General features: G+C 39.9%; 1 protein-coding gene across 1 annotated transcript; it reads right to left on the bottom strand.

Annotated features, from left to right (window-relative positions):
* Positions 1-5,988: 5,988 nt before the first annotated feature.
* On the bottom strand, positions 5,989-16,107 carry LOC146317817 (uncharacterized). Its single transcript, XM_084732749.1, has 3 exons — positions 15,975-16,107; positions 7,527-7,667; positions 5,989-7,436 (listed from the first exon to the last, which is right to left on the bottom strand). The coding sequence occupies exon 3, from the start codon at positions 7,432-7,434 to the stop codon at positions 6,223-6,225; it is 1,212 nt and encodes a 403-aa protein (XP_084588875.1). The 5' UTR covers positions 7,435-7,436; positions 7,527-7,667; positions 15,975-16,107; the 3' UTR covers positions 5,989-6,222.
* Between the last annotated feature and the right edge of the window lie 640 nt (positions 16,108-16,747).

The following is a 16,747-nucleotide window of genomic DNA, read 5'->3' as shown; positions in this document are numbered from 1 at the left end:
GAGATTTCTCATTTATCTGTCATGTTTTGATTTAGTTCTCTGTGACATTCACTTCACTTATTTCTACACTTATATATGGTATAACAATATATATTTAAAACTACTTCACAAGAACTTTTCCCTGTCATGTTTTGTGTCTTCATCCTGTGTAAATCCAGAGTCAGTGGTTGGTTTGGGATGTCAATCTAGATGAAATACACTCTCAGATTAGCATGGATACTCCAACAACTGTTTCTGCCCAGTCATTTCCTGGCCTCAGCTACTGGATCTACTGGTCGGTGCTCAGACCATCTGAGAACAGGACAGAGCGAGCAGCTCAGTGCCGATCGTTTGGGTAACCCAATGCGGTAATTACAACTTCCCACGGTGAGTGAAATTAGAGCTCAAAAGAAAAGTAGGATTTCAGGTAGCGGAGGCCGGCCTGGGTCATTGTCAGGGCAGAAAGAGCTGAGGGGCCACAGAAAAAGCTCGCATAAAAGATCATGTTCTCAAAGATGCAATGAGCCAATGACACAGTTTATGTTTTTTCTTCCCTTTCCTGTTTGTGGTGTTACTCATTATCATCATCATCATCATCATCATCATTATCATTATATACAATCCTGAGGCAGAAATCTTGGAAAATGCATTTATTTTTCTTTCAACAATATTCAAATGTTTTGCATACAAAAATGATAGTGCATCTGCCGGGACCAGAGGTGACAGAAGGACACATTCTTTACTCAAGCAGAAGTACAGATACTTGTATAAAAAAGACTCTGGTAAAAGCAGAGGAACTGATTTAACTTCTTCAATCAAGTAAAAGTGAAAATGTTCAGGCTCTAAAGTAAAAAGTTGCCCTCAGAATAACATTTCTACCGGCTGTTTCCATACAAAGCTAACTGAATCTCACCTTTTTGAGTCTCTTTCCTTGTCTGTTTTGTCTTGTTACGTCCTGTTATGTCTTTTATCTTGTTTTCATCATGCTACATCATTTTCATCTGTCTTTTATGTAATTGTTATGTCTTAATACATTGTTTTTGTCTTCTTACATCATTTTTGTCTTGTTACGTTGATTTCGTTGTTACACTTTCTACATTGTTTTCATCTTGCTACATCTTTTACGTTGTTTTTTGTCACGTCTTATGTTATTTGCATTTTGTTACATTTTTTATGTAACTTTTGCCTTGTTATGTCTTTCACATCATTTTCTTCGTTACACCTTTTATGACATTTTTGCCTTGTTGTGTCTTGTTACTTATTTTCATGTTGTTTCGTTGTTATCTTCCTGTTATGTCTTTTCTATCATTTTCATCTTGTTGTGTCTTGTTACATCTTGTTACATTGTTTTCGTCTTGTTACATACTGTATATTTAGATGACATTGTTTTCATCTTGCATAGTAACACTAGTAACAAGCCTGTTTTGAAAATGTAGGGACTAGAAGGAACAGATATTTGGGTTAAAATATAAGGAGAAAAAGTAAAAAGTTGTCAGAAAAAGAAATACTCAAATAAAGTACAGATACCTGAAAAATCTACTTAGTACGTAACAAAATATTTGTACTTAGTTACTGCCCACCTCTGGCCAGGACAAACATGATGAAAATCAGTGCTTTTATTCAGTATCATACCAGTATACCCATTTAGATTAACAGGAAAGGATTATTAATACTACTGTATGTTATTTAGTAGCTTTTACTGCAGTAATTCTTAGCATTTGTGATCAGACACACAGCAATCAAACACTCCATAAGGCCTAATTTTACCTAACAGATTACACAATAGACCTTTTTGACAAAAGCCATTTTTGACATAAAATAGTGGGTAAACACAGGTGTTACTAATGATACTGATTAAGGGTTTGTTCTATTCAGGTCAAACAGTGTCAGGGGGCTCCTGCTGTGGATGTCGGCTCACTGGAAATTGCTGATTGCTGATTATGGAACAGGACCATTAGTACCACTGGTAACACCTGGGTTAAGTACTATTTCATATCAATATGGCTGCCATGAAAAAGGTCTGTCACGACCGTACGGATTTTATAAATACTGAGGTCATAGGCCTCATCACTTTCAAATTTTTACCAAAAATCAAAAACAAGGTCTCTCAACTTTTAGAGCTATTTGAATTTTCATTATTTATTAATTCAATTAACCGTCAACCTTCAACATGAAGGAAATGCTGTTTCAAAGTTTTTTCTTAAGCCTCCTGCTGGGATTGGAGTTCTCAGAGAGAAATGATGAAATTGTTATTTATTTATTTTTTGCTGGCCTATAAGTAGGTCATGTAACTGAACACATGGAGCACCATTAACTAGCGTTAACTACATTAGCTTGTGGTGTTACAGATTATGTTAAAAAAAGGCCACAGTAACGAAATACATCCACTGCGTAATATTCATTGTAATGTTGTGGTAGCTGGTCCATGATGCTATTGCAGTCCAAGCTTATGTTAGCAGCTCTACCCTGATCTTGGTTCATGGGAAACTCTCTAGCAACCCCAACAACATTACCTGAGGTATGTTGCCAAACACATCAGTTTGTCCTCATCCTAAAAGCCTTTCTCTTGTAACGGTGAAAGTGAAAACATGCTGTTAAAAACATGAACACATATGTAAGCTAAAGTTGACTTTTTGCCTGGAGCATTTGAAGCTTTATTCTCTTTTTTGCATGACATCATGTAAGTGCATACTCAAGACTCCTTTCGCACAACTCTCATTTTAAAATGTGAGCCTGAGAGAGCATTTTCAACCAAGTAATTCAGCTATTGTTAGTTTAAGTAGCTAACCTAACTAGCTAATGCTGATAAAATATGCTGGTGATGTAATTCAGCCGGTTGCTGACTAGCAGCCTGCTTTTGGGAACCCGCTGTTTCAAAAATCCACAAGAATCTACAATTGTCCACTGTTATAATTGTAAACTGAGATTTTCGCTGCGATTGCAAGGAGAATACTTGGTATCGAGTTTTTTCAGCCTTTCCAAAACAAAAAACAAAGATAAATAGTTTATCTGCTCAAATGTACACTCCAATCATTAGCATGTCCAACTACTAGCTTAACACATTACTTCCAAGGCCAAGGAGCACATCTTTAGTGCTAGTGTTAACAACATTAGCAGCTCTGTTGTGTACTTAAATGGTTTTGGGGAAGTTGCTGCTCTTGAAACCCCTGCAACATTACCCGAGATGGTAATGTTATGTTTGCCAAACACATCAGTTTCTTCACATCCTAAGAGCCTTTTCTCTTGTAACCATAAAATTTAAACAAATGGTTTAAAAATATGAACATGTATGGAAAGCTAACATTGACTTTTTGCTATTTTTGTAGCTTTAGTCCCTATTTTACATTAAATTATACATAATCATATACATGTGTACATGTACACATGTATATTCATGATATTCATACATGATTCTCTTATTAAAACGTCTGTTTGACACATTAAAAAGTCTGCCTGAGAGTGTTTTCAACCAAACAATGGTGCTATTGTTAGCTTAATTAGCTAACCTAGCTAGCTACAGCTGATAAATTCTGCCAGTGATGGAATTTCAGCCAGCAAAATCTATGGCTACCAATGCCTGGACAAGTCAACCCAAAAAGTCACTAAGAATAATCTTCTAACATTATTGTCATTGTAAATTGCAATGTCTTTTCTGAGAAATAGACTGATAATCAAGTGGCTAATTAGAGCATAGTGCTGGCCACACTGCCTAAAATTAAATGAAGAAAAGAAATGCAGAGGACATGACTTCAGTGACCGGTAACACCAGTCCTGTTTACAATTAAATTTGTTATTTTCTTCGCAGAAACTCTACAAAATTACAAAACGCAACATTCACTCATTTGTCTTTTTGTATTTTGACCTACGGAAATTTGACATTTTGAATGTAGTAAACCTCTACAATGGCAATAAATAAAGCTTTGATGGAAAGTATGTGAAAACCCGTCTGGAAAATACACCTCCGTTTTTTTTTTATTCCAGGAAGTTCCACACCCTCAGCTGCACCCTCTCTCTCTCTCTCTCTCTCTCTCTCTCTCTATGTCTCTCTCACTGAACACAAACCAATTAGCATTCAAAGCCAGCATGTGTGAGAGTGAGACGTCTGTTTTTAGATAACAATTGAGTGTCTGCATCCTGCACCTCCACGATGACCCTGATGTTCAGTGTTGGCTTTTGTGTAGGTGTCCTCCCCAGTGTCATTATGTTGTAGCACCACTTCACAGAAACCCTCTGCATCTCAGTTTACTGAACCGGCACTACAAAGATTTTTATCTTAAACCAGCATTAAGATCTGACCGCCCTGGCATTTTCCAACTTATATGCACATTTTACCTTGTGACGTTAAGCATGAGCAAGCATTTGTCCTTCTATCCTTGCTTAACAATGACATATATAAATTTAGACTTCTCGTCTAAGCTTTACATTCCACATTTCGCATCAAATTAACTGTGAGCATTGCAAAGGGATTAGTCATTGTTCAGCACCTACATTTCTGGATGTGCAGCTTGAGGTGAAGGAGTTTGATCCAGAACATCCTGTATGCAGTATGTCAAAGTCAAACTGGAATGCATTTAACAATTACATTTCAGTGAGGTAAAGGAAAGTACAAATAAAAGGTTTGCTCCACCTAAGTCAGCACAGCGATTAAAAAAACGTGTCCTGTTCTTTGTCATGGATGTGAAAACAATAAGAAGAGTGCATTTGCATGGAGTGCAACATTAAATAGAATAAATGTCTTTGTGTCTTTAAAATTGCTATTTTTTTCCAGAGTGAAAAAAAGGGGGCCTCCCTTTCAGACCGTCACTGCGTTCCTCAGGTCCCACAGGAAAAGCTCCGGATTAAATCACTTCCTCTTACATTGTGATAGCACAGTGGTCGGACCAGGCTGTGTCTGTGTCAGTAGATAACACACACACTCACTTACGTTGTCTTTCTTTAGTGCATTTAAAGGAATAATTTGACATTTTGAGAAATATGCTTCGCAAGTTTATTTTGATAAAGTTAGATGAGAAGATGGATTTGATGTAAGATAGCTACACTGGGCTAACTGCCTCTGGCTCCATCTGCATACTTGTAGCTTTTTATTGATGAACAATAACAATTTTATCTCAGCTATCTCTGATAATAGGCATATTTTTTTTTACTTTGGACAGTCACGCTAACTGTTTACCCCTGCTTCCAGTCTTTATGCTAAGCTAAGCTAACTGTCCCCAGGACTAGACTTGAACTACACTAATAAAGCCCTTGAAAACTTTGTTTCACAGCTGAGGTATCTCCATACTATTTAACATTCATGACTAAATAAGCAACAATTAAAGTGTTATTTGACACAGTGGTTGTCAATCAGGGGTCTGGGGACCAACATGGATCCTTGAGTGGATTGTAGGGGTCTCAAGCAAAAGTAGTGATAGAATATTATAACTTTTATAACATTTTTTGGAAGTTGGAACAACAGGAGGAGAAAAACGATTGGCTGTCTTGATAGATTGTAATTAATAGTGATTTTTGTTTGATCACTGATTGATGATGAAGTCTTTGCTATCTTAAAATATCTATCAAAAAATAAAAAATACCCAGAAGGGATTCCCTAAAGGGACAGTTCACCACAAAATAAAAAAAAACATATTTTCCCCTGGCCTACAGTGCTATTTATCTATCTAGATTTTTTTGGTATGTGTTTCAGAGTGCTGGAGATATCAGCCATATAGATATCTGCTCTCTAAGTAGTTCTGGTAGATTCTACTACAGAAAGAACATAGTTCGTACATGAAACTGCTCACTGCAAAGCCTGTGGATGATCTTGAGTAACCGGGTCATGATTTCTGGAAAGAGACAGTGCTGTTTTTCAACATTTTTTTGGTGCTTTGAGCACCACAAGTGCCATCTAGTCCCAAGTTAGATGTCTCTATGGCTGATATATCCAAAACTCTGCAACTCACATCAAAACAGTATAGATGGATAAATAGCACTACAGACCAAAGGGAAAATATATAAATCAATTTTGGGATGAAAAGTCAAGAAATTGGGGGTCAGTGGTCTACTGAGGATCTATTGTGGGGGTCTTGACATGAAAAGTTTGGGAACCCCTGGTTTAACAGTCAAAAACTCAGCTAATCCTCTTAATTAAGAGTAGTTTTGAGAGCTTTTAAAACATACACAAGTGGTGCAGATCTTCTCATCTAATTTTTGTCAAGAAAACGAAGTATGTTTCCCAAAATGGTGAACAATTCCTTTAAGATGGTGTCACGAGAGGTTGACGTTCTCATACTCTCCGTGGTCTGAGTCCTCCAGTTCGATACCTGGCACCAGGCTGTAGTATTCAGTGGACTGGGTCAGGTAAGCCTTTTCCCTGTCAGCTGAGTCTTTCATCACCTCTGTCACACTGACCGTGTCCAGCTCCGTCTTGATGGCCCCGTCAGGCTCCTGGGAGCCCTGCCTCCCCTCCGTGGAGCTGGAACAGCGTGAGGAGACTCGAGGAATAGACTCCACTGAACCAAGCTTTATCTCCACCTCTTCATAGATGTCCCTGGTGCTGCCCAGGAGGGTGGATGCTGGTCGTAGCAGAAGCTGGTTCTTCAGGATCCCCTCATTGGTGCAGTGTCCTGTTTTACCCTGCTCTGCGGTTGCAGGCTGCTGCTTCTTGCGATGCTTCTGGCCGTTGCTGCTGCTGGAGCTGGATGCTCTCTTTTTCGAGGTGCTCACAGGCGTCTCCTTCCTCTTCCTCCCACAGCACCAGCAGAGCACCAAGGCGGAGAGGATGATAAGAGGGAGGACAATGAAGAGTGCTGTGAGGCCAGCGGGGCGGCACACGTCACTCAGCCTCAACGACAGCACAGTCCTGCCGGCGAGGTGCCTAGGAGAGATGCAGGTCAAGTTCCCCACCAGATCCTGCAGCTTAGTGGTCCTGTTAATCTTCCCACCTTCCTCCAGTCCTTCCAGTAACAAACAGGAGCAGTCCCAGGGGTTCCCGTCCAGCTCCAACCTGTGTAGCCTGTGCTTCAGTAGCACAGAGCCTGGCAGGAAGCGGAGCTGGTTTCCCTGCAGGTACAACTTCTGGAGGCTATCTGAGTCCAGGAGAAAACCCTCAGGAAGCTCCTGTAGAAGGTTCCCGCTCAGGTCCACCTCTGTCAGGCTGGGCTGGCCGGCCAGAAACTCCCTTGGCAGCACTGTCAGCCTATTGTGAGCTAAGTAAACTTTCTGCAGTGTGGAGACCTCTGTGCCTGTCATATCAACAGAAGTGATATTACAGAAGGAGAGATCCAGTGTCTCTATGTTTGTCCCGTTGGTAAACACAGACCAGTGCACGTGACTGAAAGCAGAGCCGGAGTAGTTCAAGCAGCAGACGTCAGCAGGAACCTCAGAGGGAAACTGGGACAAAATGGTGGCTGCTGGACACACACATCCACCCACAAGTCCCGTCCTCACCAGCAGCATGAACATCAGCAGAAAAAACATCTCTGAAACAGAATATAAAACACAGGAAATGTGATTTAATCATGACATTTTGTTGCAAAGGTGTCCCCTGCCTCTTCCTCACTCAGCCCTACCTGCCTCCTGGTGTCTTGGTCACACAGATGTAAATGTGCTTGTAAACCTAGCAGCTTCTCTGAGGACTCCTGGTTGCTGTGAGGATCGTGGGAGTTGGCATGGTGACACAGGTCACTAGGGATCAGGAGTCCAGTGTTTGGCTGTTGGAGAGGAAACAGATGCTATTATGAGGTTCGCGAGAAGGCTGTGCCATTAATTGGCAGATGGGAGTTATACAAACATGACTCGAAGGTAAAGCTGGAGTCTAGTTCAACAAAAGCAGGTTGTCTGGGTAACTTAGACTGTAAACCTCCACAAATCTACACTCAACATCTACACTTTACTTTTTTCTTTGTCTTTGGTGCATGTGATGTATTGTTTTATTACTCTATAAAGCTCTTTTAACTGCTTCAGTATGTGATTGTGATTTACAAATAAATTTGAACTTGGCTGAATAAAAGGAATAGTTCTGATTATTTGACGTGTGATTGTATGAGGTACTTATCTACAGCGTATTACCCACAATATGGTGGCTGGCACTCTGGCAAGACGAGAGAGGAGTACCAGTATGGAAGCTAAGTGATGTACTGTGGACAGGATCAACAACAAAAGGTATTTTAGCCACTAAAACCAGTGTCAGTTTAAGTATACACTAAATTTGGAATATTTTCACCACTTCAGACAGCCTTTTCCAATGGGAAACCATCATTATATGAGCCAAGTATTGCTCTCTCCAAAGCAACCAGAACAGTGGCGCAAGATAGTGATGATGGGCTCCAGTGGAAGCTATTATGGCGTGCTCTAGAACACCCACCACTGATGGCAGCTTTAATGTCAGTCTTCACAAATTCTGCATCTAAAGTAGCTAGCATTTATATATCATTTTGTCAAATGATCACATAGAGACTTGACACTGGAGATGAAAATAACATCAACATACATATTACCCAGAAAGCATCACTGCATATCTGTTTATGAAAAAATGCCCCCCTAATTTTTATAGCTTATTTATAGCTTATTTATAATTTATGTAGAATAGGCATATAGTTTTCTTATAGATTCCTAGACACGTGTTTTACCAAAAAAACAAAAGTATGCACTGCCACATTGTCTATATTTATACCAATGAATTAAGCTTTTGTGGATTTTTCCAAATGTAGATTTATATGTTATTTAAATGTTTGCTGGCTGCATCTGGCAGTTGTGGTGACACTGCAGTAGGTACTTCACCATCTGTTGCCTGGCACAGGTCTGTACTCTACTGAGTGACATCTTCTAGGTTCATGTTAACAGGAACAAACACGCAAGACAAAAAAAAGCAGAAAACATCAAAACATGTTAGAAAACAACATAAATGACCTTGACAAGGTTGGAGAAGGTCCTTAAAATAATCCAACAGTTTAATTTCACTGTAATTTCATGTAGTAGAAATTACCCCTCTGTGACTATTTTAATCTCAGGTTTCATTCCTACCGTGTGTCTAGTAGGGAGGCTGTGACATGACAGCAGCTGGGAAACCCTCTTGGAGGCATAAAAACACTAATTGCTGGTCACTTCCAAAAAACTCCTGTATACTTGGTGACGCTGCCTGAACATAAAAGCACATGTGGTCAACATAAACATAAAGGCCTGTTTTTTTCCAAAAGAGTTACATGTGAAGCAGGCAGGAAGAGACAGACAGAGAGGGAGTGTGTTTGGTCGTGACATCAGATTTCCTCACGGTCCACCACAATAGAGCCGAAAGCTGCTCTACAGTTAGGAGGCAGGAATGTGCTAACTCCCCAACAACAGGGCCAATTCATCACCAGTGGAGGGTTTAAACAGGACCACCGCTGTCAGCTGGAGCATACGGTGACTATCTGGACCTCTTAATCACAAAGAAAGAAAGAATCACAACTAACTAGAAGATCTCCACCAGGCAGATAGTGAAGCACCTACTGCAACATCATCACAGCTGCCAAATGCAACCAGCTGAGATTTGTACATGTACCGCCTTACTGTTGTGACTACTGTCGCTTTTTGTTATCATTTCATTATGAATGACTATTTCAAACAAAAAATAGAAAACACAACAGTAACAGTGTCCCAAAAGGAGCAGGTAGAAGTAAAACGTATCATCTCACTTCTCTATTAACTCATGCATCATAGTATAATTATATTTAACATAATATAGAAACAATAAAACAGAATTGTAACAGTTACAGGTAGGATCCAATTGCAGCACACAGGACACCAGTAACAGTTGGACACACTCACAGCTAATACATAGCTAGGCAGGTAAGGCAGCACACAATACAGTTCGACACATACAATGAATCTCGTCAGAGTCACTGGTTATATGGTTCGTTTGGCAGGCCGAATCAAACCAGGAAGCAGATGAGTGGGCAATGGCGTATGCTCAAACACAAACACGTTTCAGTTCAAGTATAGGCCACGGTACCAGAAAGGAGCAGGCAAGAGACGTAGTCGAAGAGGCGGAGGATCCGGGACCTGGTAAGCGAACAGCCAAAGCAAACAAATCAGCAGGAGATAGGAGGAGGGTTGGTCGAGGCCCGCCAGAGGATCAAGAAGCCAGAAGGTAAGTACTCACAGGGTGCACAGACATAGGCTTGTATGGCAGGTAAGCAGACAGGAACACTCGCACTGTAGCGACGTTGTTGGACAGAAATGCCAGGCAGCCACAGACAAACTGAAACCAAGGCCACCAAAGCAGATCTCGTAATCGGGGACGGAAAGCCGATGTGTTTACCAGGAATCAGACAAGACAGGTAGGTCAGACGCAGGCAGGGTTGGCAATAGGAAAATCAGTCTGGAACAGAGTGTTGCATGAGTGGCAAAGAACAATCTGGCAGTGAGTGACTGAGGGAGCAGGAGTTTAAATACTGGCTTGATTGGTGATGAGCTGCAGCTGCGAGACCAGGTGAGTGGAGCTGGACTGATGAGGTGGGCGTGGCCGACAGGTGGGGTGAGCAGAGGTGGGATGAGTGGAAAAGTACTGGGTGAAGGAGAGCAGGGCCAGCAGAACTGTGACATTTATTATTATTAAAGTTTTTTGTATAGCATTAGTTTTCTTATTTATTGCAGCCTGAAGGTCCCAGTGGAAGTTGTGTGTATTCATAAAGTTAATGTTTTGGTGTAGAGCTGATTAGATTCCCCTCAGTAACTGCTCAATTTCTCAGGTTCATAACAAACCATAAATCATAAAATTCAACAGTCAATGTAGTAAAGTCTGCATTTGTTTACTAGCAGACCTTAAACATTCAAGTATGACGACTGCACAGAGGCATATTGGAGATGGCAGCAAATCTAATAAATTGGCATTTGTTCATCTTGTATGGTGTCTAACTTTTAGTGGATCATCTGGCATGGAATTAATCTGCAGATGCTCCACTTTAAGATGAAATGAAACTTTTCTCTGAATGTCAACAAAGGCCAAAATTTAGCCTGCAACAGACTAATCAAGTCTGTTTTTTAGCCTAGCAGTTGTTGATGATTTGTAGCCCTGACCAGTCAGTTATGAGGAGAGAGAAGTCATCAGTCACTGTAAAATAGAGCAGTCAATAAAACAGGTTTGTCAATATTTTTCTAAAACTATGACTTAATCCATCCCATTCCCAAGTATATGGGCTGAACAGGACTGGGCAGAACCAGAAAAAAAACTGCTAGAACCATAATCATGGAAATATTTCATGATAACAGACTGAATTGAAAGCTTGTTACACTGAATTTCCATGATCAGAGAATCAGTTGACTCGATGGACTGGGCGGATTCGAAAGTCTGGACCCAATCATGTGGAAATAAAAATAGTGCACATGAATTTTCAGCCTTGACTTAAAATATCTGCAGAGCTGTAAGTCTCTCAAACAAATGCAGGAAGTGTGTCAAAGGAAAGAAGCTCTGCCTCAAGCTGACCCTTTGTTGCTCGTACAGATGATCTAATATATCCAACATGTGAAGAGAAGAGCGCGGACTGTTTGACAGAGTATGGAAGGATGAGATACACTCTTAGAAATAAAGCTGCTAATTAGAACCATAAAGGGTTCTTCGGCTTGTCCCCATAGCGGAACCCTTTTTGGTTTCTGGTATTACCGTTTATAAAGGTCTCACTTGGAGCTCTTTCAGAGAGTTCTACCTAAAACCCAACATAAAGGCTGATACCTAGAACTATCTGTGAGGGTTTCCACTCACACCCCCCTCTGAGAGATTCTATAAAGAACCCTTCAATGGTGTAATGGTTCCATGCAGGACCCTCTTTGGGGATTCTGATCAGACCCTTTCCACTTTCTAAAGGTGCTAACAAGAACCCACTCAGGAGGCTCTACCAAGAACTCTTTTATATGTCAAGGGTTTCATCTAGAACCCGCTCTACTATTACGCCGCAAAGAACTCTTGACGGACCCTCGAAGGAGTTCAACAGTCCTTTAAGAACTCTTTCTTCTTCAGAGGGTTCTTCAGATGAAAGGGTTCTTAATGAAACCCTTAGTACCATAAAGAACCCTTGACAAACCCTTCCCTCAAAAAAGTGTTCTTCACAAGCAAATGGTTCTGAGAAGAACCTCAGTCCTTTTGGAACTCTTATTTCTAGAAGTGTATTGCAGCTATGAAGAAGACTGTTTATGTTACCCATATTTAGTCAGACTGCCTTGTAACATTGTCCCAAACAATAATCTCAGATTTGTTAATTCTCATATTTAAAAATGTGCGTCAGCAGGAAATCAGTGTGTTGGACATAAATGTGAGAGGACCTGGGTGGTTAGCATGAGCAACAATAGCTGCCACAGCTGAACAAAGTACGGAGCAGAGGAAATCTAATGTCACGGTCCACTACAGTGATGATGACATGAAACAAGGATCTCATAGATTAACATCAGAACAAACTGTTATGGATGGGAGTTTTTGATCTCCACCATCTATTAGCACACAGACAAAACAAATCAGCCAGTAATTTAAAACCTGAGCGAAAGGTTAACTCTAAACTTCCTGCTGAATGCTGTGGACCTGTTTCAACTTTCTGCACCTCATTAGCTTCAGTTAAATGTTTAATGTCCACTAGTGGGTGGTGAAAAGTGACAGTTTGAATTAAAAAAGGGGGAGGTTGTCTGACTTGCGTTGTGTTCAGCTCTTAGGTGGGTGTAAACACAATCCATACAACAATCTGAATAACACCACATTGCATTTTAATACAAAGGGGCTAAACTGGTTAATAGTATTAAAATGTACTTTAAAGGGAATACGCTGTCATGCCAGTGTAAGGCTTCCTTGTGTAAAATGTGTTCCTTAAACCTGCAGTAACTGATTTTTTGGCCATGTGGGACAGCAGAAATAATCTGTGAACACGACACTGACGTATCCTTACATTTGAAGATGATATGCACGAATTGATTAACATGGCAAATGTTAAAACACTAACCACTTATGGTGTTACTTTGAAGATGTTACAATACATTTGCCGATGATAGCAATTCTGTCGGACTCGGAAAGCAGTGTATAAGGTTTGGCAGGGGCATATTTTGAGTTCTAGCACAGGTTTTGTGGCTGGTTTTATTGACTGGTCGGCTGGTTTTGACCTATCAGTTGTGTCCAGTCACTGCCCGCATCAAATTCAAAATTCAAAACCCTGACACTTGCTAGAAAACAGTAACTAAAACAGCTCCCGCCTACCTGAACTCCCTCATTCAGGTCTCACTACGCTCCAAAGACGCCTGATTCAATTAACACAACAGGGCCCAAAAATGCTAGCGAGACTCTTCCATTTTTTGGCTCCCCGATGGTGGAGCGAGCTACCAAACTCTGTTCGATCAGCAGTCCCTCTTAGTCTTTAAGAAAAGACTGAAGCCCGAGCTGTTTTCTGAATACCTTGATTGACTGCACAAGATATCTCGAAAAAAAAAAAAGCATTTTATGCACTTTATGCAATGCCACTTAAAATGTTGAGTCTCCTGCTGGTTGTTCAGACACACTCAGTCATTACCCTTTATTTCGTTAGCATTTAACAGGCAGCTCACTTCATGCCCCAAAAACATATATTCGAATCATTTAATTAATTTCATAAACACGCTGTTTGGTTTATTTCTGTACAGGAACTTCATTATACGATAGTGATTTATGTATGACTTCTGCAGAAAACTGAGAAAGAAAGGCCATGTTTGTTCTTCAGTGAGGTCATATTGGGTGAAATGTGCTGTATTTATAAAGCACCCTTAACAATAACCTAATACTTGGAAGGAGATTAATATTGTTGAATGCCTGATAAAAACAAAGAATTTTTCAGATAAGGGAGCAAAGTATTTCTTCTACCATGTGAACTGATCTCATGTCATGTCACTGTGCACATATCCTTTAACTCTGTAATTATTTGCATGCTGCACTGCACTGTAAAAAGCTTTTGTTCATTCTGATAGTTATCAACAGGTGATATATTCAGAGGCTGAAGAGGAAAAGGTGGGTTTGTGTAGCTGCATGTAGATAATAATTTGCTTAAATTTGGATGCCTTGGTCCAAATCTTCACCCCTCTGTATGAGCAAACTTAGGCTGGAGTAAGACTTTTGCGCATGTTGCTAATTCCATGCATTCAGCGGTTAAGATAACTTAATACCCCAAGAGTCAAACTCCCGTCTCAGTCTGATAACACGGTCTAAAGGTTAGAGTTGACTCACTGCTGATGTGTCTGCAGATTTGTGTCAGGTAAGCACTCACTCTAAATATTGACAGACGAGTTGATCTTTAGGTGTTGAAATTACACACAAAACCAGAAGAGACGCCGGCTGACCTTTGCAGAGCCTGAGAGGCAGAACAGTGAGAGTGAACCAGGCCCTTAATCCTAACAGAAAGTTGTTCATGGATCGTCTCCTCTCTGGGTGTGAGTGCCCGGCCAGAGGAGCAAGGTTTAAATCTGGAGAACGTGGATGATCTCACTCACTAACAATGTGAGTTGCTATATCCTCTCTGGCAGCAGAGCTTCCTCTGAAATAACGGTCTCCATTCTCCTTTCATACAACCTTCATCATAAAACATGCGGACATTATACCAGGCCTGCAGCTGCAGTACCACTGAGGACACAGAGGGGAATTTTCTGGGAATTTTTCATGTCCAACAAATGAAAGTTTTGTTAGTTTTTTTTTTTTTTTTTTTTTTTTAAAAAAGCTGATTCTCTTTTTCTTTATACTTAGACTGGGTGGAACCAACAAAGATTAAATTAATCAGATTACTTCTGAATCAGGTTTTAGCAAAACTAGATTTAAAATGAGCAAATCCAGATTTAAAATTAAGCAGTGCACCCTATCTGTTTAGTAAATATAAGTTTATTTATTTACACTAGAGCTGCACAATTAATCACAATATTACTGAAATCTCAGTATTTCATTGTGCAATATCCAAATCACAGAACCAGAAACAAAATGCAGTTTTTTTAAATGGAAAAACATGTGAGAAAACAGCATTATAATGAGGTACTGTAGTGCTGTAGAGATGCCCTGGCCTAAAAATATACTTTTTATAGATGTAAGAAAACATGCATAGACCCCAATAAATATCACATAATCACAATTTGAATAGTTTGTTTTTCAGTAAAAATGATATATGCAAAATAATACAGTAATTCCCATTAATTGTATCACACATGGCAATCATAATCTCATTCAAAACAATCTCAATATGACTTTTTTTAAAACCATATCATCCAGCCTAAAAAAAAGTTAACTAAATGTACACTGTTGGCTAGCTATCTAAAAGATTAACATGTCATACTGTTTGCTAGCTTGCTAAAAAGTTAACAAAATGTTACATTGTTAGCAACAATGCAACCTAAAAAGAAAAACTTGTTGGGCAAATGTTAGGCCTAATAATAGATAACAAAAAGGAACAACAGTAAAGTAAGATTTTTTTAAAAAAAAAAGCGAGAGAGAGAGAGCTTTAACTTTAATCTCCATTAATTTAGTTTAAAAGCTTGGTGCAACATAATTTCCATGTAAACTATGATGTAATCAGGTTTTTGTTTTTTGTTTTCCAGCAGAAAAAAAAACTTTTTGGTGTAAGCCAGCCTTAATATTAAAATGTTGGCTACTAATTTAGAGTATAAGAAAATAAAAATAATTCAGGATTCAGGATTTTGTTCATGTGGGGAGGTCTTTCAAACAGCATGTTGGTAAATAAATTCTACAGAACATAATCTAACCGTTGACTTAATTAATAAAATGTACAAAAACACAAATAATAGCTTGATTTTAAGAACTTTTTTGGTGTCTGGTCAAATTTTCTGAAGGGAGCGGGGTGCAGTAAGGGGTCGTGGGCCCCATGACCTCAATGTTGCAGGATCTGCACAAAACACACCATAATGACACCATCTCTAGGTATAACACGTCATACCTGACTCTGTGATTTAAGTTCTAACAAAAATGCAAAAGCATCCAGAAAACATCTGAAATACACACCTGTCTGAGGTAAACGTGTGATAATGCGCTGTCTTACCTGTGAGGGACATGTCTGCTGCAGCCCCGCTTGTCTCTGTCAGAAGCTCGTCAAGCTTTGATTGAGGATTCAAACATCACCCGCAGCGACCGCAGCGGCGTCTCTCTCTCTCTCCTCTCTGCATCCTATCAGCTGCTCGCCTGCCCGGGCTGAAGCTCTCCTCCTCCGGATCACAGGAGGGTGTGTCTCCCGCCGAGCGGAATGTGGAAATACTGCTTCCACTTCGTGTGCGTGTGTGTGCGCCTGTGGGAGGGTGTTAAGAATATTTATTCTCACACACTGTTCATTTAAAGTGCGTTTATCTGACAGATTTGAACCTCGCAGAGTTTGGTGTGAAGTTGAGCTGCTGCAGCGCTGTGACCACTGAGCGCCCCCTGGTGGCTGAACTCACTCCCTCACAAAACTCTCCACAGTGTTTGAAGATGTGACAACAAAGCTCTAAGATGTTTTCATTACTAGATTTGAGTTAATTTAAGCCCTGTAATTAATCTGCTCTAGTTGTGTTTATGTATGAATGCATGTATGAATTTTATATTTCATTTCTGTTTCTGTTTTTGGTTTTGTTCTTGCAATCTGAAACTGTGCCTTGTTTATATTTGTTATGTGCTCAGTAATAATAATAAACAATTAAATATTTGAACGTTGGGTTAGGGAAAGTTTCCCAGCATTTACTTAAGTGCTGGGAAGAAAAAACTAATTCTGGAGATGGTTAAAAGATGATGCTGAAGGACCTGTCAAAGACACTCAGCAAACAGCTGATGTAGATTAGCACA

This window comes from Lutjanus erythropterus, chromosome 12 (assembly GCF_056507025.1).
Source record: "Lutjanus erythropterus isolate fLutEry1 chromosome 12, fLutEry1.hap2, whole genome shotgun sequence".
NCBI classification, from domain to species: Eukaryota; Metazoa; Chordata; class Actinopteri; order Lutjaniformes; family Lutjanidae; genus Lutjanus; species Lutjanus erythropterus.
This window is presented reverse-complemented; position numbering and strand designations above follow the sequence as displayed.